Source organism: Ascaphus truei, chromosome 15, assembly GCF_040206685.1.
Source record: "Ascaphus truei isolate aAscTru1 chromosome 15, aAscTru1.hap1, whole genome shotgun sequence".
Lineage (NCBI taxonomy): Eukaryota > Metazoa > Chordata > Amphibia > Anura > Ascaphidae > Ascaphus > Ascaphus truei.
The window spans coordinates 8,288,098-8,310,130 of NC_134497.1; the positions used below are offsets into that span (position 1 = coordinate 8,288,098).

At 45.9% G+C, this 22,033-nt stretch overlaps 1 protein-coding gene across 12 annotated transcripts in view; it reads right to left on the minus strand.

Annotated features, from left to right (window-relative positions):
• The window catches only part of DIDO1 (death inducer-obliterator 1), a 55,588-nt gene extending 33,560 nt beyond the window's left edge, over positions 1-22,028 (minus strand). Inside the window, exons 1-6 of one of the 12 annotated variants that reach the window (XM_075571445.1) lie at positions 21,926-22,028; positions 8,110-8,285; positions 6,766-6,958; positions 4,406-4,519; positions 958-1,789; positions 256-568 (exon numbers count right to left, since the gene is read on the minus strand). In XM_075571445.1, coding sequence (XP_075427560.1) covers positions 256-568; positions 958-1,789; positions 4,406-4,519; positions 6,766-6,958; positions 8,110-8,268 — 1,611 coding nt within the window. In that variant the 5' untranslated portion in view covers positions 8,269-8,285; positions 21,926-22,028. Of the gene's footprint in view, positions 1-255; positions 569-957; positions 1,790-4,405; positions 4,520-6,765; positions 6,959-8,109; positions 8,289-16,276; positions 16,473-21,925 lie in introns of those variants that run through there. The other 11 variants (XM_075571446.1, XM_075571442.1, XM_075571443.1 and 8 more) reach the window with 11 other exon arrangements.
• Between the last annotated feature and the right edge of the window lie 5 nt (positions 22,029-22,033).

The window sequence follows — 22,033 nt, forward strand, 5'->3', positions numbered from 1 at the left end:
GTTCAGGCAAGGTTAGAAAGATTAGATTGTAAGCTCTCCGGGGCAGGGATTTCTTTCCCTATTGTCTGATATTGCTTCAACTTCTTATAATTCCCTGCACTGTTTTCTCATTTGTAAAGCGCCGAGTACAGTAATTGTAGCTATATAAAAATCTACATAAAAAACGGTGAGTGGGGATTGATGCTTTAAAAACTTGTTATAGACGTAAAATACGTTTCCTATTTCTGAACAAAGAGAGAAAAAAAAAATACTCACAGGGTGAAAGATCTTGAGTTTTTTCTTTCCGCTCGGGTGTGCAGCTTTTTCAATCCTGCCTTTGATACCTTGATCTTCTGCATACTGCTCCAGAGTCCCACCACTTGGGTCAGTGTTATAGGATGCAGGTTTTCCCGGTTGCTGCTCCCTGGGATCCCTGCCAGAGGCACTTTCATTTTGCATCTGCAGGAGTGTGCAATTCGGACAAATGTAATCTTCTGCATTCCTTTCCAAGAGACGACCCCGGGCTTCAGAAATCCCAACGCAGCTTCCATGAAACCACTCCTCACATCTATCACAGCAAATCATAAACCTATAACAACACCACCATAAGGATTTATTCATTGCGCCACAATTTTAGTAACCAAATATTACATTTTAGGAAGCTGTATTTACTGAATAATTCAAAGTGTCTTATTTGCTTCTATACAGCTGTCACAAGAGGATGTTGATCTCCCCACTTCACATGAGCCCTACAACTTATATAAATCAGCAACATAAAACATCGCAAACTTCATGGAAGCATAGAAGACAAACACGCAAAATATATATTAATGACTATCTGGAAGTGTGTTGCATTAACTCAAATTAAATCCCTTAAAGCCACATTATACAAGTGGCTAAAAGGATTTAAATAAAAATACCTTTTGGAACCCAGGTCTAAGCCGTTTTTGTTTAACCATTTAGTACTGTGTCCTGTACCTGTTGTTATGAGGCTGTAGGCAGATACAGTACAGGGTATTTGGATCATATATTTCACTCTCGGGTCTGCTTTTGGTGACCACCTCAGCTTCTTTCTCCTTCTCCTCCTCCTCCTCCTCCTCCTCTTCCTCCTCTTCCTCCTCCTCCTCTTGGTCCCTTATCTCTGGGGGGCTCAGGACTTCCTCCTTTACTGGAGACTTTTGTGTTTGTTGTTGACGCAAAGCCTCCCGATTAGCACTCCTGGTTCGAACAGAACACTCTGACTCTGGTGTGCCGGGGGGCTCACTCTTTACCTGGCTCCCGGCCTCCACATGAACCGTTTCAACAGTTGCATTTTCGGGGCGTCTACTCCTGAGCCTATTCTGCAGCTCTTTTAAGGTCAGACCATCGCTGTCAGAGCTATCATCCTCCTTCTCCCCTTTTGGTTCCGTTTTACACGTCACGTCGATCTCGCCCTTCAGCTCCATTCTTTGAATATCAGACTTTGTATCTGGCGTGCTCTCCACACTACCTTCAGAGGCAGTTTCTGCATCCGTTACTGGACACGACCTGTCACTCGAATCTTCCAGAGTTGTACTTTTCCGCCCCCTGTTTCGACGGACAGTCGTAAGAAATTCCTCAACTCTCTCTGTGCGTTTCGGCTGCCGGCCGCTGCGTCTCAGTGACGGACCCGCTTGCTGAGTAGTCTCCATTTCAGCGTCGCCAGCTACTTCACGTTTCGCTATCGTAGTCTTACGGAAACCCCAAGTTTTCTTAAATTCTTTGCTTGTAGGTTTAATGGATTTTAATGGGTCCTCACTAATCTGATCATCTTTGTCATCCAAAAATGAGGCTAATTTAGAGAAAGGGCAAAATAAGACAGATTTAAATACAAAAGGGGACATTTATAGGGGATATGTAGTGCTAGGGCAGTTGCCAACACACAGCTCTGCAATGCATTATTGCTGCTCCAGACCTGGAGGGGTTAACCTATTCATACGTTCAGTGACCAATACCGATTGTTATTCACTACCATCAAATGCCATTGCACCCTCCCCCTGGAGTTTGATGTGCCAGGTCTATGCTGTTAAGAACCCAGCCTGTTCTTGCTTTGTACACAGACTATAGTTATTCGGTGACAATGGCAGGAGGGGGGGGGAAAACGACGGTACAGGGACACTGGCGGGGGGTGGGGGGAGCGACGACGGTACAGGGACACTGGCGGAGGGGGGAGAGGGACTCGGTACGGGGACACTGGCAGAAGGGGAGAGGGACTCGGTACGGGGACACTGGCAGAGGGGGGAGAGGGACTCGGTACGGGGACACTGGCAGAGGGGGGAGAGGGACTCGGTACGGGGACACTGGCGGAGGGGGGAGAGGGACTCGGTACGGGGACACTGGCAGAGGGGGGAGAGGGACTCGGTACGGGGACACTGGCGGAGGGGGAGAGGGAATCGGTACGGGGACACTGGCAGAGGGGGAGAGGGAATCGGTACGAGGACACTGGCGGAGGGGGGAGAGGGACTCGGTACGGGGACACTGGCAGAGGGGGAGAGGGAATCGGTACGGGGACACTGGCGGAGGGGGGAGAGGGAGTCGGTACGGGGACACTGGCGGAGGGGGGAGAGGGAATCGGTACGGGGACACTGGCAGAGGGGGAGAGGGAATCGGTACGAGGACACTGGCGGAGGGGGGAGAGGGACTCGGTACGGGGACACTGGCGGAGGGGGGAGAGGGAATCGGTACGGGGACACTGGCAGAGGGGGAGAGGGAATCGGTACGGGGACACTGGCAGAGGGGGAGAGGGAATCGGTACGGGGACACTGGCGGAAGGGGGAGAGGGACTCGGTACGGGGACACTGGCGGGGGTGGGGGGAGACTCGGTACAGGGACACTGGCGGAGGGTTGGGGGTCGCTGGGAGGGACCCGGTACGGGGACACTTGTTCCATCTACATTTTGCCTAAATATGGAATTAATTTCAAGGTTTAAAAACTGTATACATTAAGTGCACTTAGAAGGCAGAAAAATGTAAAAGCGTTGTGAAGATCATGCTAGGGTCGTTTTATTGACACACACACACACACACACACACACACACACACACACACACACGCGTCTGCTTTAGAATAATACTCAACAACCCCATCACCAATGATACAGAAATATGATGGTAGTGAAGAGAAAGGCAAAAAACGGAATTAACCGACAGAATATTATATTTAAACCTGACCATGTATGCTTAATTTGAAACACTTTCTTAAATGCATTTAAAGTAAAGTCCGGGGACCCCAGTTTCCCCATCTGCAACAAAAACGGGGAGTTTATATATAAAAAAAAAAACAAAAAAAAAGTGGCTCCAGTAACTTTCCTTTAAAAATGCTTACAATAGAACCCAAAAGTCACCCCCCCCCCCCCACAATAGGAACCCCGCTCTCCAAGTCCAAATGTGAGCTCTAATTAACTAGAGCTCAGAGCTTCACCGATATTAAAAATTGGTTCACGGCATGTAGGCTGCTGGGAGAGCATGTGTGACGAAAATGACACCTACAGTGGACAAAAATGTTAAAATAGTAGAGCAGTAGTTTTTTGGTTAAGGAACCCTATGTGAAATTCTGGGGAACCCCAACCCTCTCTAACCGCGCATCTGAGACCCCAACCCTCTCTATCCGCGCAACTGAGATCAGATGCCTTGTAAATTCTTCTGTATTTGGTACACATTTTAAAATGACCTGAAAATTACAGGGAACCCTTTAGAGATGCCCGGGGAACCCTGGTTGAAAAACACTAGTAGAGGCTCATATCTTAAAGTCAATGTATTACTCTATAAAACAAAGTAAAATAACGACATTTATTTTTCTATCATATATATGCATTATGAAAATGTTAAAAACATGGCCAGGGCACTAGTTCAACTTCTACCAAAGCACAAAGCCTTTCAATCTTATATGAAGCACCATTTCAAACGCATGAATATGTTGATGTGTAGAGAACAGTGATGGTCAAACTAATGTCAGAAACAATAGATGCCAATCTAAAGTAAAATAAACTTACATGGACTGAATGAATAATACTCGAGATAAGTGGCTGAGTAAATAGCACTACATGAATCTTTGTACAGTATACAATCACAGTAGCACCAATTCCTAACACAGGGTATGGAGCTACAAATACTTGTGAAGCTGCAGATGTTCCACCTGCTGCTCAATATAAACTATCCTCACCACTATTGTTAATCATGCCAAAAAATGCTGCTGCAAGAGGCCATTTCATGGGGCTGTTCCTACAGATTGCAGGGTTCTGTGCTGCCACAAAATAGTGCTACTTACTAAACCATTTACCTAGCGAGACTTGTACGTGACACTAATGCTTTACATATATAGATCGTTAACTGAACATTCCTGCCTTCAGCTCGCTCTCCAACAGCACATGGCAATGTTCCTATAAAGAAGTATATAAACTACAGCATACCAGGAGAACTGCTCTCCATGTTTTCAAGGTTCGTTTCAGATTCAAATGTCACAGAAGACTGAGAACTTGCAACTTCCTCCATTGCAGGGATGCTTTTGCTCCCACACTGCAATTCTGAAAATAAATATGCAGTTCGTAAGAGCAGCTGTAGCCAAATCTTACAGAGCAAGCGTCAAAACTAACAGGTGAGCCACAGAATAATAATAATAATAATAATAATAAAAAAGGAAAGTCAAGTACAAGTGTGTATGTATTTTATTTTGGTGGTGGGGAACTTTAACACAGGTTGGGGAAAATGCTAATCTGATTTTGAGCTGCCAGGGTTCCATGTTTATGTCATTTCAGAGGCAGGCGTACACATTGTTATCTGCCCTCATCACTTCCTCCCACAACTCCTTTACCTGGCACAAAGACGTTTCAGGGAAGTCAAGGGAGCGCTTCTGCAGCACCTCTCTGATTACTGTGGGGAACACTGAAAATCCCTGTAGCATTTCACATCTAAACAAATACGTGTTCAGATACCTCACTTCAGTTAATGGCAATTCATATACCAACCGGTAAAGTAATAACCCCTGGCATGTAATTCATAGAATGTATCACCATCAAGCTGGGAGGGAGAGAGAAAGGGAGGAGACGAGGGGCGGGTCACGCGAGAGGAGACGAGGGGCGGGTCACGCGAGAGGAGACGAGGGGCGGGTCACGCGAGAGGAGACGAGGGGCGGGTCACGCGAGAGGAGACGAGGGGCGGGTCACGCGAGAGGAGACGAGGGGCGGGTCACGCGAGAGGAGACGAGGGGCGGGTCACGCGAGAGGAGACGAGGGGCGGGTCACGCGAGAGGAGACGAGGGGCGGGTCACGCGAGAGGAGACGAGGGGCGGGTCACGCGAGAGGAGACGAGGGGCGGGTCACGCGAGAGGAGACGAGGGGCGGGTCACGCGAGAGGAGACGAGGGGCGGGTCACGCGAGAGGAGACGAGGGGCGGGTCACGCGAGAGGAGACGAGGGGCGGGTCACGCGAGAGGAGACGAGGGGCGGGTCACGCGAGAGGAGACGAGGGGCGGGTCACGCGAGAGGAGACGAGGGGCGGGTCACGCGAGAGGAGACGAGGGGCGGGTCACGCGAGAGGAGACGAGGGGCGGGTCACGCGAGAGGAGACGAGGGGCGGGTCACGCGAGAGGAGACGAGGGGCGGGTCACGCGAGAGAAGACGAGGGGCGGGTCACGCGAGAGAAGGAGGTGGAGGGGAAAAGGTCGAGAGGAGGTGGAGGGGAAAAGGTCGAGAGGAGGTGGAGGGGAAAAGGTCGAGAGGAGGTGGAGGGGAAAAGGTCGAGAGAAGAAGGAGGTGGAGGGAAGAGGTCGAGAGAAGAAGGAGGTGGAGGGAAGAGGTCGAGAGAAGGAGGAGGAGGGAAGAGGTCGAGAGAAGAAGGAGGTGGAGGGAAGAGGTCGAGAGAAGAAGGAGGTGGAGGGAAGAGGTCGAGAGAAGAAGGAGGTGGAGGGAAGAGGTCGAGAGAAGAAGGAGGTGGAGGGAAAAGGTCGAGAGAAGAAGGAGGTGGAGGGAAGAGGTCGAGAGAAGGAGGTGGAGGGAAGAGGTCGAGAGAAGGAGGAGGAGGGAAGAGGTCGAGAGAAGGAGGAGGTGGAGGGAAGAGGTCGAGAGAAGGAGGTGGAGGGAAGAGGTCGAGAGAAGAAGGTGGAAGGAAGAGGTCAAGAGAGAAGGGGGAGGGGAAAAGGTCGAGAGGAGGTGGAGGGGAAAAGGTCGAGAGGAGGTGGAGGGGAAAAGGTCGAGAGAAGAAGGAGGTGGAGGGGAAAAGGTCGAGAGAAGAAGGAGGTGGAGGGAAGAGGTCGAGAGAAGGAGGTGGAGGGAAGAGGTCGAGAGAAGGAGGAGGAGGGAAGAGGTCGAGAGAAGAAGGAGGTGGAGGGAAGAGGTCGAGAGAAGGAGGAGGAGGGAAGAGGTCGAGAGAAGGAGGTGGAGGGAAGAGGTCGAGAGAAGGAGGTGGAGGGAAGAGGTCGAGAGAAGAAGGTGGAAGGAAGAGGTCGAGAGAAGAAGGTGGAAGGAAGAGGTCAAGAGAGAAGGGGAGAGGCACGAGAGAAGGGGGGAGTGGAAGAGGTCAAGAGAGATGGGGGGAGGGAGAAAGAGAAGGATGGGGGGGGGAGGGAGAAGAGAAAGAGAAGGGTATGGGGGGAGAAAGAAGGGGGGAGAAGAGTGAATCTACCCTGGTTATATATTTAATTATCAAAGTGATATGGCAACAACAAGGCTTTGAAAAATGTATGACCACCAGAGTACAGTAAAATAAATGAATTAAGACAAAAATAAGCACGTGTAAAGGTATTAAAATATTTAAAACAATTGGGCATTTGTTACCTGGATTAGAAGCCGTGTTGGGCTGGCTGCTTCCTACAGAGCTAAATGAAATAGAGGGCAGCAGTGGATCAAAGCTGCTTCGCATAACACCCAAAGCACATGCTGGTGTGGAGGACTGGAAAGGGGAAGTGTAAGCTTCTTTGACAAGCCAACATGAAGACTCCGCAATTAAGCCCCCACTAGGTGCATGATCCTAAAAACAGAGATAGTATTGCTTTAAAAAGTCTTGTGCATTATTTCTCTGAAAATAACAGTATTGCATTTATTATTCATGGGTTTCAAAAGCAGAGAGTGTATGGAGGGCCTAACATGCAATCAATCTATCTAAATGAATATATATTAATATTAAGATGCCCATTTCTCACATTACTACAAGTGCTATTTGACGACAATAAACTCACCATTTTCACTACAATTGGACACAGGAATAGCAATTTTAAGCAGAAAGAAAATTTACCACAGCTAAGCTAAAATTAAAGCAAATGTCTCCATTGCTTCCATACATTTGGGCCCATAGAAAGACATAACAGGGCCCACTCACGCACATCATCAAGTTAAACTTACCAAAATAGCTATTTACACAGACTACAACTTCTAACGCCAGACAGCAGTAACAAAACAAGTTTTAGAATCTAACTTTGCTTCTGAAAGGCATATCAAAGCCAAAATTGGCCACTAATACAGAAAGACAAACATACAAATGTATAATTCTCTTAAATCATACGATAATAAAAGCGGGACATTCCACTCGTGAAAACGTTTGTCTATGCAAACTAACATTGTGTTCATGTTTACTTTAAAAAAAAGGTACTGCTTGTTTACAATTGTGCTCGAGAATAAAGTTTGTTATAAAAGTTGAATAACTAAATAAAACCGGTATATGGCTAAAAATAAACAAAAAATATATAAAAACTGTTCCCTAAAAACAACACGACTACGACAAGCTTGGTGATTGTCGTAGTCGTGGCTAGTTTATAAAGTATATGAAGCAGCCACAGTCCTCAACAGATTAAAAAAACAAAAAATTCTTAGTGATGCAAACTCTACAGAATCTTTCTTTAGGCTTCTTACGATGGCTCATTTGTATGGGGTTGGAGTTAGTCTGGATTAAACATTTTAACTTCTTGGTCAAAGCAAGATTGTAAATAAAGTTCACAGGTGTATTCCCTTCAACTTCCTGTGTAACAGACTACACTAAAATGAGTACAGGTGGTTACTGGAAGTGCAAACTTTTTTTTTAATATATTTACTAAAATAGGCCAGTCAATTTTGTGTTTAAATAAACCTGAAACTACAATAAATAACTCCATTAAAAACAAAAAAAAAAAATAAACTATTTAATACCTGCACTAAATTGCACTGTGTTTCATTGCCTGAAAAAATGCTCAAATCCCAGGATTCAGAGGATGGGAGCTGCAGAGATAAATTGCCTTCTTCTGCGATGTTGCTTTGTAATAACCTCCCAATCTCTCTGTTCAGAATCTCCAACTCATCACACATCATGCAATGCTAAGCAAAATCTGCTAGAGGGAAGAAGGAAAATTAGCTGCTTGCTAGCTGGACAGTTTTAACGCAACATCCTTGACACATCTGTATTACGGCCTATCCTTCTAGTTAGTAATCCTAAATTCTATTTCATTAAAGAAAACACAAATACTGAATAGCCAATAACCATAATTTAGCCAAAAGCAACACCAATTAGGGGTGAAAAATAGGAAAAGAACTGTACTGCATAGCTATGGGACCATATGACAAGATTAGAAAAACCTAGCCTGATTTATTTTAAAGCTATATATATTCCAGGTTCGTAGGATACATACATACACATCAAAAATATTTAATGTAATCTGGAAAGCCTGCTTTGAACCTGACAAACTCTTTCATGGCTCAAATGATAATAATATATATATATAACATTTTAACTTATGGTGGGTGAAAAAGGCAACAAAAAACCTCCGCCGTTAGCATATAGCCAATAAAGAATATCACTTGTGAGCACATTCACGTCTTAGGCCTGGGACATAGTGCTTTGATCCGGGCTGAGGCTCAGGGAAAGCGGTGCTTTCCCTGGCCTTACACAGCGCGCCGTCCGTGGGCGGGCCAGTGACGTCACGGAGCTGGTTCGCCCTCATTGGGCAAACTGCTCACGTGACCGGTCCTGCGCTCTGGCGAGCGCCAAATTTCCAACGTCTGTCAGACACACGCTTCCCCAAGCGTGCGGACGCGTGCGCGAGCCCCTGCTAAAGCCGCTCGCATTGCGGCTGCAGGGGCTCAGTGCCGAGCAGCAGCACGCCTCAGCACGGGTCAGCGCATAAGCACTGACCATGCCCGAGGCCTTAGGCTTTGCCTATAGTGCCGCCGACAGCGACACGATGGGTGACGTCACCCGACGAAAGTGATGTTTCACCGGTCAGCCGCATCGTGGGATTTCCGCAATTTGATTTGTTCAAGGGCCGTCACGTGACGCGACTGCCCTTGAAAAATTACATTTTGCCGGCGGCGGGTTTTCGCGACTGCGCCCCGTCACGCAGCGGCAATGCTTTTGGGCGAATTCACGTCGCCGTCACTATAAGCACGGCCTTAGACAGGTCTGCAACACTGCCTTTCAACCATTATCACCTAGCATACAGTGCACCCACTGCAGCAAAGGATTCTGGGAAATGACATGCAAATGAGCACACAATGTGTCACCTTTGGCCTGGAATATCCATTCACATGGAGCTCATTTAAGCTGATGCATCGCCATTCACACAGTTTTTAAGCACAGTCCCATGCTGTGCTTAAAGGCTGTGTGAACGGCGATGCATCAGCTTAAATGGGCTCCATGTGAATGGATATTCCAGGCAAAAGGTGACACATTGTGTGCTCATTTGCATGGCATTTCCCAGAATCCCTTGCTGCAGTGGGTGCACTGTAGGCTCGGTGATAATGGTTGAAAGGCAGGGTTGCAGACCTGCCTAAGACATGTGAATGTGCTCACAAGTGATATTCTTCATTGGACACACACACCTTAAGACTTCATAATATATTTAAACTTCTGGTTTAAACCTTATTTTTGTAATTATTTGGGAGTAGTACTGCTGACATCTTCCACAAATCAAGTTTGCAATACTATGTAATTTGTCAATGCATTCATATGACATGCAATGAGAGGAAATAAAACACACAAAATAGGTGTGTAGAACAAAAATCAAACTCTTAATACATCTGCGAAATGTATTTGCTTCCAGGTCTCATTACTTTTTGCTCTCAAGTCATATGTTTCTCTCTTGCACCTATTGAGGTATTTAACAATACTCCCGGCAAGGTATTTTATGTAAGCATTAATCTAAACATTACCACCCTTAAATCAGAATATAATTTAGCACCAATATGATGGGGATAACATCAAATTGAACAATGTCTTCTATGTCACATATCCCATTCAGTGCCACATCTACTGAAAATGTACCCAAATGGCTTGCACAGTACATTACAGTACACCATAATAAATATTGCTCTCAATATGAATATCAATTATCTTAAACAATTCTTATCTGAATTGCCAGTGTAAGACTATAAAGTGTAAACATTTCACAACTACAAAATAATTTCAGTTATGTAAATCATGAAAAATATTTCCATAGTACAATGTGACAAAAAACAGAAGAAAAAAAAAAACCTGGTACATTTATAAAAAAAATGAAAAGGCATGGCCAAAATAGGACACATAAGGTACAGAATGTATGACATTTTTGTTTCATTTTCAATTAAATATTTAACTGAATATATAAACGATATTGCCAAGTGTGATAAGTATAGTGATGCACAAATATTGCATCAAATTTTAAAACAATAGTAACAAAACAAGCATCAATATTTTACACCTTGATAGTAACGGATGCCTTCCCAATATTAAATAAACGGAATAAAATACTACAGAGCAGCAGACAGAAAAAACTAGTAGTCAGCATGACTTAGACTATGTCCCCGTTGGCGCTGACCGCGCTCATGCTTGAGAGCGGTGACGTCACCAACGGTCCAAGCATGAGCGCCGGGTGTCCTGTCTATTTTGCAAGCGTGTGGGGGGGGAGGTAGGACGACATTGCGGGCAAGTTGAGCGCGCTTCAAACTCTCTCTTTTTTGTCTCCCCAAGCGCCAAGCTTAGGAGAGTGCGCGTGCCTGCGCGCACCGCGACAATTTTAATTGCAGGAACTAAACTCGGCAATTGCCGCATACTCAGCGCTAGCGTGGATGCAGCCCAATACTAGCATGTCCAATATTGTTATATTATATATTGTGTATATAATATCTTCCCTACATTATTTATTAAATAAGCATTAGCCAAGTTCTATGAAGGAATATCGCAAATGCACAAAGCATGTTGTACCTTAAACTGGCAACAAAAAAGTACCTCACAAATTTCAATGCACAAAACTACAATTAAAGCAGAACATATAGAAATGAATTTTTCCAGGGCATTGTTTGTGGGTTTTTTTCTTGCAGCAGGCCAAATGCTTAATAATGTGTCAATTTAACAAGAGAAACCAGATTGGCGGTGCAAAGCACGAAAAATCAGATCTGGACTGCCACTGCTACTTGTGAAAAAACTTGAATGTCACATGAACAGGGGAACAGAAACAATAACGTGTTTCGCACCTGCTCCGTACTCTGAAAGCACCGGAGCAGGTGCGAAACGCGATAGTGTATCTCTTATGCTGTTCATGTGCCATTAAAGTAGCAGTCCAGATCTGATTTTTCGTGCTGTGCACGCCAATCTGTTTTCTCTTGTTGCCTTACATACGGTTGGAGCACGCCTTGGATCCATCTTGCACTGGGAACTGACACTACTTTCTATACATGTGCATGACTTCCCATAGAATTGTTTATTTCAGCTTTATTGCACCACCGGAGGAGGGAGCCATGTTTGGATCCCCATGAGGAACGGGACATTAATTATTACCAATGGGATTTTAACGAACTGGAGGTAGGGGGCAGTATCCTCGCTTTTCCAGCACAACCTTTCCCCGTCCTGTTCAATGCTCCAGGACTCAAAGCAAGTACTGCCAACACAGTCTTACTTAGCTATTCAGTGTGCATACTCACTCAGAAGGCATTGTTCTGAAATCATGGACATTTGGATGTTTTATGCTTATATACAAATTGCACAGTTAGTCATTCATTAAAAGTTATTGTTATTTTCATCTGCATGTACTGAATCTAGATGCACTGTGGTGGAGTTTCTCCTACTTTTTTGCTTTCTAATGTGTCAGTTTAGCAACCTCTCTCTTGATTGTGCCAATTTGTTCCATCCCCATTGAAAACAGAGCCATTTCCCTAACAGATATCAAACAGCCTCATCAGAGAAGCTGTCCTATCCAGAGCAGTCCATTGACATCACAGGACAGGATTAGCAGCCATTTTTAACTTTGCTTCTGAACCGTTTAAAGACAACAAAATACCTACTCAAAAATCAGTGCTAAGGGTTAGAGAAAAGCTGCAAAGACTATTTTGTGAATTAATTTTTAAAAATAAAAAAAGACAGACGCAACGCTCTGTAATGACCCTGACAGATCAAAATGCCACTAAAATGGATGTTAGAAGGTACTCCAAAATTCCACAGAAAACGTCAGTTTCTGTAATTTTCACTAAACTTTAAAATTCGGCTCCAAATATCTCATACGGGTATCATTATAACAATGTGTTTTTTAAGAGGGTTAAAATGGCAAAATATACAATTACTGTTAAACTACAAAGGTTGTTATAGGCTAGGACTTATAGAAGCATTTGTCATAGATAAGCTAGGCAAACAAACTAATCACACAAAAATATTTAAACACACTTCAGTCTGCTTTATACATGACTGAATGATGCACATGAATTGTTGCCACTATGCCAAACCAATGCTTGCACATAGGAGCACAGTAACACACACGACTTTACATCACCACATGTAGTTAATGTTCTTCCTTAACAACCATTTCCCACAATGCAATCCTTGTTGGGCCATCAGCCAAGTACTTCTGACATGAGCCAGGATTTGACTCATTACATAAGCTAACAAAGGGGAAACCATGCCCTTCATTTTACCCAGCCCTTAATGTTTTTTCTTTTAATAATAAAAAATCATTTTATATATTGCTTTTCTCCCAATGGGACTCAAAGCCCTTCAGTTACAAAAAGGGAAAATGAAGAAAACATTTAAGGTTATAAGAGAGACCAAACACAAGGAAGAGTACAATACAGGATGGGACAGTACTGTAGCTATTAAATGTCAGACAGGTTGTGTGTGGTTCATTAATTAAATGCCTGGGTCAACAGGTAGGTCTTGAGTCTGTTTTATAGATATCCAGAGAAGGGGGCTCTAACTGTATGAGGCAGACTGTTCCAAAGAGTGGAAGCAGCATGGCTAAAAGCTCATGATTTGCTGGTTATCATGTATACAAGAACTGGTGCAGGCCCAAAATGCTAATATTTTATCTGATACACTGGAAGACATGACATGACAAAGGTCGCACACGTGATACGGTACATATGGCGATGTCAATAATTAACCATAACCACACATAAGAAAACATTGATGGAAAACTTTAGCTCCTTTTAATCGAAAACAACTTTCAAAAACAATTGAAAGTGCACAAACTATACGCTTGTCAATACAGCAGCACTACAATATATTGAACGAAAGCACTCTTAATATTTAAATAAAACAAAAATCACAGTATGCAAGCAAAGCTCTTACTATCTGAAACTGGACTATCAGATACCACAAAATCTCTTTCAACAGAAAAAACAACAGAAGTAAGGGCTGGAGCACACTTGTGGCTTCGCGACGCTGCGTGGCTGCGTGTGCACGCCTCCGTCTGCAGACGGAATGATCCGACACACCATGCCCCCACGTGACGTGCTTAGCCTCCTACCCTGAGGGAGCAGGAAGCCAGGGTCCCTCTTGGCATCTCAATGAACAGAGACCCCACCACCAAAACAAGGGGCTGCAATAAAGTTGCGTGTGACAGCCTGAGACATAGGACACTGACAAACAATCACACAGTCACAGGATAATCATGTCATGTGTATAATGTGCAGCGGGGACCGGGACGGGTAAAAGCAAATAATAATCCTTTTTATTCTGCCCCAGCTCCTATTGCGCACAGTCCCCTGTCCCAATTTCAGCAGCCAATCAATTAAAACGTCTGGACATTGATTGGCTGCTGAAACTGACGTAACTTTGCTGCAGCCTGGAATCACAGTTTTGAAAGACTCCAGCTACACCAGCGGCGACATCATCGCCGTGCTTCGCGACCAATGTTAGTTTCAACAATGAACACTACCATTGTCCGTCAGGGGTTGGTGACGGACGCGCGCACGTCGTGTAGCGTGGTGTGTGCTCCAGCCCTAAGGAACTAAAAGGAAAAATAGAAGTCTTGGGCCACATCAACTTTCTGATCTTAACAGCACTAAAAGGACATTATTTCTCATGAGACCAGGCCAAACTAGTGAGCAAAACAAACTATGTGCAGAAGTGACTGCGACACTAGTAACATTTGCTGAACACATTTACATTCTTGGCCAAAATACCCTAAAGAGGAAGTCAGGGCGAGATGCAAATGGGGCAAGTCATCATGACAAAAAGTCTATATGAGTCAACTGGTAACAGAAACAACGAGACACATTTGTAAAAATGACAATAGGGCCCATTGCAGCCATTTGGAGAGAAAAAAACCCCAGCCACCCAGCCCCCCCTCACTCACCCAACCTCTCCCCACGTGCCCCTCACTCACCCAACCCCTTTCCCCCCTCAGTCCCAACATGTAACACCAACATCGTGTCCCCTCCCCTGGTTACTTCGCACTGAAGGCGGCCGCCGCAGCGAACTCCCCCCCCCTCACTGATGATAATACCCCGGGATCCGCCCGTGTTTGCATTTGAAAGGCGTCTATGTGTTAACGGTCACTGTGACATCACAAAGCCCGGGTGACCCGGGATACACGCACATCGGGCCTTCCCACCCGGGACGCACAGTGATACACACATCCGGGCATTCTCACCGGCCATACCGTGATATACACATCGGGCCTTCCCACCCGAGACGCACAGTGATACACACATCCGGGCATTCTCACCCGGCCATACCGTGATATACACAATCGGGCCTTCCCACCCGGGAAGCACCGTGATACACACATCCGGGCATTCTCACCCGGCCATACCGTGATATACACAATCGGGCCTTCCCACCCGGGACGCACCGTGATACACACATCCGGGCATTCTCACCCGGCCATACCGTGATATACACAACCGGGCCTTCCCACCCGGGACGCACCGTGATACACACATCCGGGCATTCTCACCCGGCCATACCGTGATATACACAACCGGGCCTTCCCACCCGGGACGCACCGTGATACACACATACGGGCATTCTCACCCGGCCATACCGTGATATACACAACCGGGCCTTCCCACCCGGGACGCACAGTGATACACACATCCGGGCATTCTCACCCGGCCATACCGTGATATACACAACCGGGCCTTCCCACCCGGGACGCACAGTGATACACACATCCGGGCATTCTCACCCGGCCATACCGTGATATACACAACCGGGCCTTCTCACCCGGGACGCACCGTGATACACACATCCGGGAATTCTCACCCGGCCATACCGTGATACACACATCCGGGCATTCTCACCCGGCCATACCGTGATATACACATCCGGGACGCACCGTGATACACACATCCGGGCATTCTCACCCGGCCATACCGTGATATACACAACCGGGCCTTCCCACCAGCGATACTCTCACGCCCGGGATATATTCCCGCCCGGGACACACACACACACACACACACACACTCCGGGCTGGCTTCTCCCCAGCCCGGGGGGGCTGCCTGACGGAAGGCCCCAGTGAGGGAGTCTCTCCCCCGGGGGAAGGTCACCGCGCCCTCAATTTTCTGACTCCTGGTCCGCATCCACATTCTTGCTCCCCGGCCGCCTCCGTTTCTCCTCACCTCCCCGTCCGCCTCCTCATCCCCCCCCCCCATCGCCGCCTCCGTTTCTCCTCACCTCCCCGTCCGCCTCCTCATCCCCCTCCCGCCGCCTGCGCTTCTCCTCACCTCCCCGTCCGCCTCCTCATCCTCTCCCACCTCCCGCCGCCTGCGCTTCTCCTCATCCTCTCCCCCCTACCGCCGCCTGCGTTTCTCCTCACCTCCCCTCCCGCTCACAAGCCGCCTCCTCATCCTCTTCCCCCCTCCCGCGCTTCTCCTCACCTCCCCATCCTCTCCCCTCCCAGGCCGCCTCCGTTTCTCCCCATCCTCACCCCTCCCAGGCCGCCTCCGTTTCTCCTCATCTCCCGGGCCGCCTCCGTTTCTCCTCACCTCCCCTCCCGCTCACAGGCCGCCTCCTCATCCTCTCCCCTCCCAGGCCGCCTCCGTTTCTCCTCACCTCCCCACCCGCTGCCTCATCCTCTCCGCCCTCCCAGGCCGCCTCCGTTTCTCCTCATCCTCCCCCCCTCCCGCTCACCTCCCCGGCCGTCTCCGTTTCTCCTCACCGAACACAACGGAGCGGCAGCGGCGCCATTAAAAAGCTGCCGAGCTGCGGGGTCTCTGCGGCTGCCTGGCAGGGGCTGCGCGCGCCTGGGCCCTGACGTCACCGAGCGGTGCTGCCCCCTGCAGGTGGGCACCAGGGATTGCAGGCGGCGCATGCGCGAAGAGATTATTGGGCAGGAGGTAATCATTAGCTGTGATACATTCATTGTTACTGTGCAAATGTGGTCAACAAAATAAGAATAAATGACATTGTAATGATCCGTTTAAATAAAACATTTCTGCAAGGTTACTTCTAGCACCACAGTGCACTCATGGAAGGGGACATGTTAAATGGGTGATGTCTGGGTGACTGGCACCCCTATCACCTTGAAGTATGTATCAATCTATATTTAAAATAAGTTAGTAAATATAGTGAGCAGAGACTTGGGATGTATGGGGTTCACCTCTTCCCTTTATGTCTGATGTGTTAGGCTTGTTATATAGTGGGCGCGCGCCCGGTGGTGCGCGAGCACGTTTAGTTAGGGTGCAAGCGGTGACACATGGTTAGGGGGCGTGACCATGATGCCTCCTTCTATACAAAAAAAAAAAAAAAAAAAAAAAAAAAAAAAGTGTTAGACTGCGCTGTGATTAGTTCGCGGCGTGGCAGCAGTGCGAAAATACAATAAAATTGTATTTTCCCTGGTCTGCCGTGCCACAGCGCACGCGTCCCAAGTATACCAAGATCTGGCTACCACAGCCAATTATAATTGACGCGTGCACGCATGCGCACTATGTTACACGCCTTAAGCGGTTGAACAGGACGACCCCCTATCGCCTCCCCCATTATCTGCTCTCACAAAGCACAAGGTGGGATAAGGAGGAAATAAAGCCCTGGATTGCCATGTGCTGATGCAGCATTTCACTTCCTTTCCAGAATAAATATTGATTTTCGTTCAGCTTCATCCCGTTTTAATATTTATTATTATGTATTCGTGTACATGTTAATGTGAATCGCTGTCGACTACTTACCTGCGGCGGTGTCCCCCGGCCTTCTCCGCCTTGATCTTTAAAATCGTGTTTTTCACCTGCAGCACTATTCAAAATGGCAGCGCAGTGTCATATGATGCCGCGTTGCCATGGTACTGGGACGTCACGTGGCGCGATGGCACAGCATCCCGTTGCCATGCAATGCAGTGTCAGAAGATGCCGCACGGCCATTTTGAATAGTGCTGCAGGACAAAAACATGATTTTAAAAGGCGACAAGACAGCAGAAGGCTGGGAGACCCCGCCAGGACCCCGCCGCAGGTTAAGTGTCGTGGGGGAGGGCGAGTGGGTTTTGGCCCAGTTTATGTAGATTTTATTTATAAACCTTATCAAAGAAAAAAAGCATAATACATACACATATACTGCCCCTCAATACCCAACTGGTACCCTCTCTATCCACCTTTAAAACCCATCTGCTTAATGAAGCATATGAGTAGCTCCGTGTCTAATACTATACACCTCATACATAACGCTTAGCATCTTGCAGACCCACTTACCTGAATGCCCTCCTACGGTCTCTGTAAATTCTGCAGAGCAGGAACTCCTCTTCCTAAATGTAAATTTTTATGTCTGAAGCACTTAGTCCCATGATCAGTTACTTATATTTGTGTATTACTACTGTGAAGCGCTATGTATATTAATGGCGCTATATAAATAGAGAGACAGACAGAACCTGTAAGAAATTAGGAGGCAGCACTCTGTTGTAATCCGAATTGTATAAAACCACACACACACACAAATACCCAATATTTGGGTCTCTCTGTGTGCCTTTTTACACAATATATACAATTTGGATTACAACAGAGTCCTGTCTCCTCATTTCCTATGGGTTATACTTCTCTATTACATTATTTATGGGACAAGCACCTACATCTACTTGAATCACAGCAGTGCCAACTATTGCATTGATATATACATACACACACAACTAATCAGAAACAGGGCACGCACAAAACAAAAAATACGGGTAAAGAAAGGGTGCTCGAGACCGAAACGTTGAGTAAATACATTTAACTTTTTTGCATATAGGAGTGCCTGATAGATATATACACACACAAAAACAAAGAGTAGCGCTAGGTCAGTGTAACTATTAGAAAATTATATCGTGACAAATAATGATACAAAATTAAAATGAAACACCAGCTAAAACTCTACGAGGTCACAGTGAATACTTCTAATAATGAAATAGTTACATAAATACCAATTCAACAAACAATGTCCACAAGATTGTGTAAGGCTGGGGCCATGGAGCCTTCGCCAGCGCGGAGGCTGTGAAGTGACCCGCGTGAAGCGGGTGCTTTCCCTGGCCATGGGGGCCGTGCCTAAGGGCGTCACGGAGCTGGTTCGCCTTCATTGGGCTACCCGCTCACGTGACCGGCACTCCAAGTACAAAAAAAAGAGTATGAGGTGCTTGTCCTATACAAATAAATACACAAAGCAGTCAACCCTCGCAAGAGCAGACAAAGGACAGCACTCAAGGTAAGTGAAAAACTTGTATTAAAAGCGAATAACCAGCACAAACATGACCAACGTTTCGGTCCCCGTGCGACCTTCCTCAGGTGGAAGGTCGCACGGGGACCGAAACGTTGGTCATGTTTGTGCTGGTTATTCGCTTTTAATACAAGTTTTTCACTTACCTTGAGTGCTATCCTTTGTCTGCTCTTGCGAGGGTTGACTGCTTTGTGTATGTGTGTGTATATATAAATAGTAAAACCTTATCAAATAAAAAAGCATAATAAGCAGGAACAAAGAAAAATATATGTATATATAGCAAATGGAAATATTACTGTATGCTCACTTGCATGTCTAATGCACGTTCTATAGTGCCGTGCGTGCGGATATTTAGTTGGCTGACGTCAGTCAGCCTTTCTATAGATGTGCCGCAGGCGCACGGCAGGGAGAGGGGAGCCGACAGACAGCGGCGAAGATGAAAAAATTCATCTTTTCGCGCCGCTACCTGCGCTCAAATGTATGTATATGTGCGTATGTGTGTATGTATGTATGTATGCATGCGTGGATGTGTGTTTATTTATTTTATTTATTTATAAAATGTTTTACCAGGAAGTAATACATTGAGAGTTACCTCTCGTTTTCAAGTATGTCCTGGGCATAGTTAATATGACAAATAATACATGGTTACAAATACAGTTACATAAATGAAGAGGGTATACATTATATACAATACATTGCATGCACAATAAGAGAAGATGTATATTATAGGCTTATGTATGGATGTGTGTGTGTGTGTGGGTCAAGGATTGTAAAACAAAAAACAAAAATATTTATTAAACTTTTTTTTTCTTTAAAAAAAAAATCTATCTAGGACTTACTTTCACTCACACAACCCATGCACACAGATATACTCACACATACACACACATATACACTAACCTGCAGCTCCCGGCTCTATATACATGAAAAACACGCGGCCGCACGCTGTATAGAACAGTCCTTAGACAGGTCTGCAACCCCGCCTTTCACCTTTATCACTCCGCACACAGCACTTCCACTGCAGCAAGGGATTCTGGGAAATGACATGCAAATGAGCACACCATGTCACCTTTTGCTTCCAAACCATTCAACATGGCTCCCTATAGGCTTAAGCTTGTTGCATGGTCACAGCTTTGAGCACAGCCAGGGTTAAGATTCACAGCCAGTAAACCCATCCACAGACAGCCGTTTCAACCTTAATGGGTCTCATCAGTGTGGGGTTGGTTATACTGGCTATGAAAAAATGAAGCAAGGATAGGTTTTACCATACTTAGTTAAGTTATGGTGGGTAAAAAAAAAGTGATAAAAAACCCCCACAGCAAAGCATATAGCAAATGGAAATATTACTGGATGCTCATTTGCATGTCTTAGACAGCTATATATACACACACACACACACACACACACACACACACACACACACACACACATACATACATACAGGCAGTCCTCGGTTATCCGACACAGGGGCTAATGCAGAGAGGTACGGAAAGGACAAATTCGGCAGGTTTGCGGCAAAAATGTCCGCATTAAAAGAGTTAGTGGCGAGAACGTGGCGGGACAAGTCAAATTCGCCAGACGGGTGGCGAGAAGCGTGAGTTCGCCATTGTTAAAACACGCACGATTCCAGTAGCTCCGAAGCGCATGAACGCGCCAATCGGAGCTACTATATGGCGCGTTTGGGTGACATTTTGCCCGCCAACAAAAGTTGGCTTTATTGTGTCCAAATAACGCGCGCCTCAGAATAGCGAGTTTCACGCCTAGTGAAACTCGCCAAATTAACAATTTAATGCACACCGGGCTACCGGAGTACCCTGCATAGGACTAAAATAAAAGCCAATCCTGTGGCGAATTTATGCCTTTCCGGTACGTACCTCTCTGCATAAGCCCCACAATGCGTTACTCAAAATGGCATTGGATAGCGAAACGTAAAGCGAAACACATTTTCCCATAGGAACACTGTTTAAATGAAAGGTTCCGTTCCTGAAGGCATTTTTAATGCTAAATTACACAAAATATTTTACGCAGGCAATAAGATATGCAGCACACACAAATTATATAGTTTATATACTGTATTATATATATCATAATATATATATATATATATATATTATGATATATTAGTATAATATATATATATATATATATATATATATATATATATACACACAAACAACTTTGCAAAGCGTCGTAAGAGCGTTGGATAAGCCGTTTTGGCGTTGTAAAAATGAACATAGGTATGCATTGCATAGCGTTGGATAAGCCATTCGTTGTAAAGCGAAGCGTTGTAAAACAAGGACTGCCTGTATGTAGGGGTGTATATATATATATATATATATATATATATATATATATATATATATATATATATATATCTGTAACATAAGCCTATAATATACATCTTCTCTAACTATGCATGCATATATACATACACATATATATACATACATATATATATATATATATATATATATATATATATATATACACACACACATACAGCAGGTTCCGTTCCAGGCCGCCGCCGTAAAGCATAAATCGCGGTAAAGTGGGGCCCTATAGTACTGTATTGTACCTTTGAAAACAGATGCAGGGCTGTAAACCGACTGTTTAGCTGACAAATTGCACCTGACAAGGAGTTGTGTACACACTAAAACTGCTGCTTAGTGACAGCCGGATACTCAGCTGCTGCCGGAAAAACGCAACAAGCGCCAAACCTAATGAATATGGGTATACATTGGGAAGCGCTGTATGAGCGGAACGCCTTAAAGCGGAGCGCTACTGTGTATGTATATATATATATATACACACACACACACACGTGTGTGTGTGTATGTATATGTAGGGGTGTGGGTGTCTATGTGTATATATATACTAGCTGAGAGACCCGGCGTTGCCCGGGATGTAATGTTCCCGTTCCTCTCTCTCTCCTCCCCCCCCCTCTCTGTTTGTCCCCCATTCACATCAATCCAGTCCCCCCCCCCCTCCCTCCTTTACAGCTTCATGTAGCGTGTGTGCGTCAGTCACTGTGTGTTTGCGCACGCGTCAGGCTTGCCGCCCTGTGCCTGTGATACGGAGCTCGCAGCCGCCGGTACGCGGGCGGGTTACCTCACTGCAGGAGCAGCAGCGTTATACAGGAATATATATATATTACAGCGCAGCCCTGCCACCTCCTGCACCCGCCGCTGTGCCGCCTCACATCACGTGCTCCCCAGC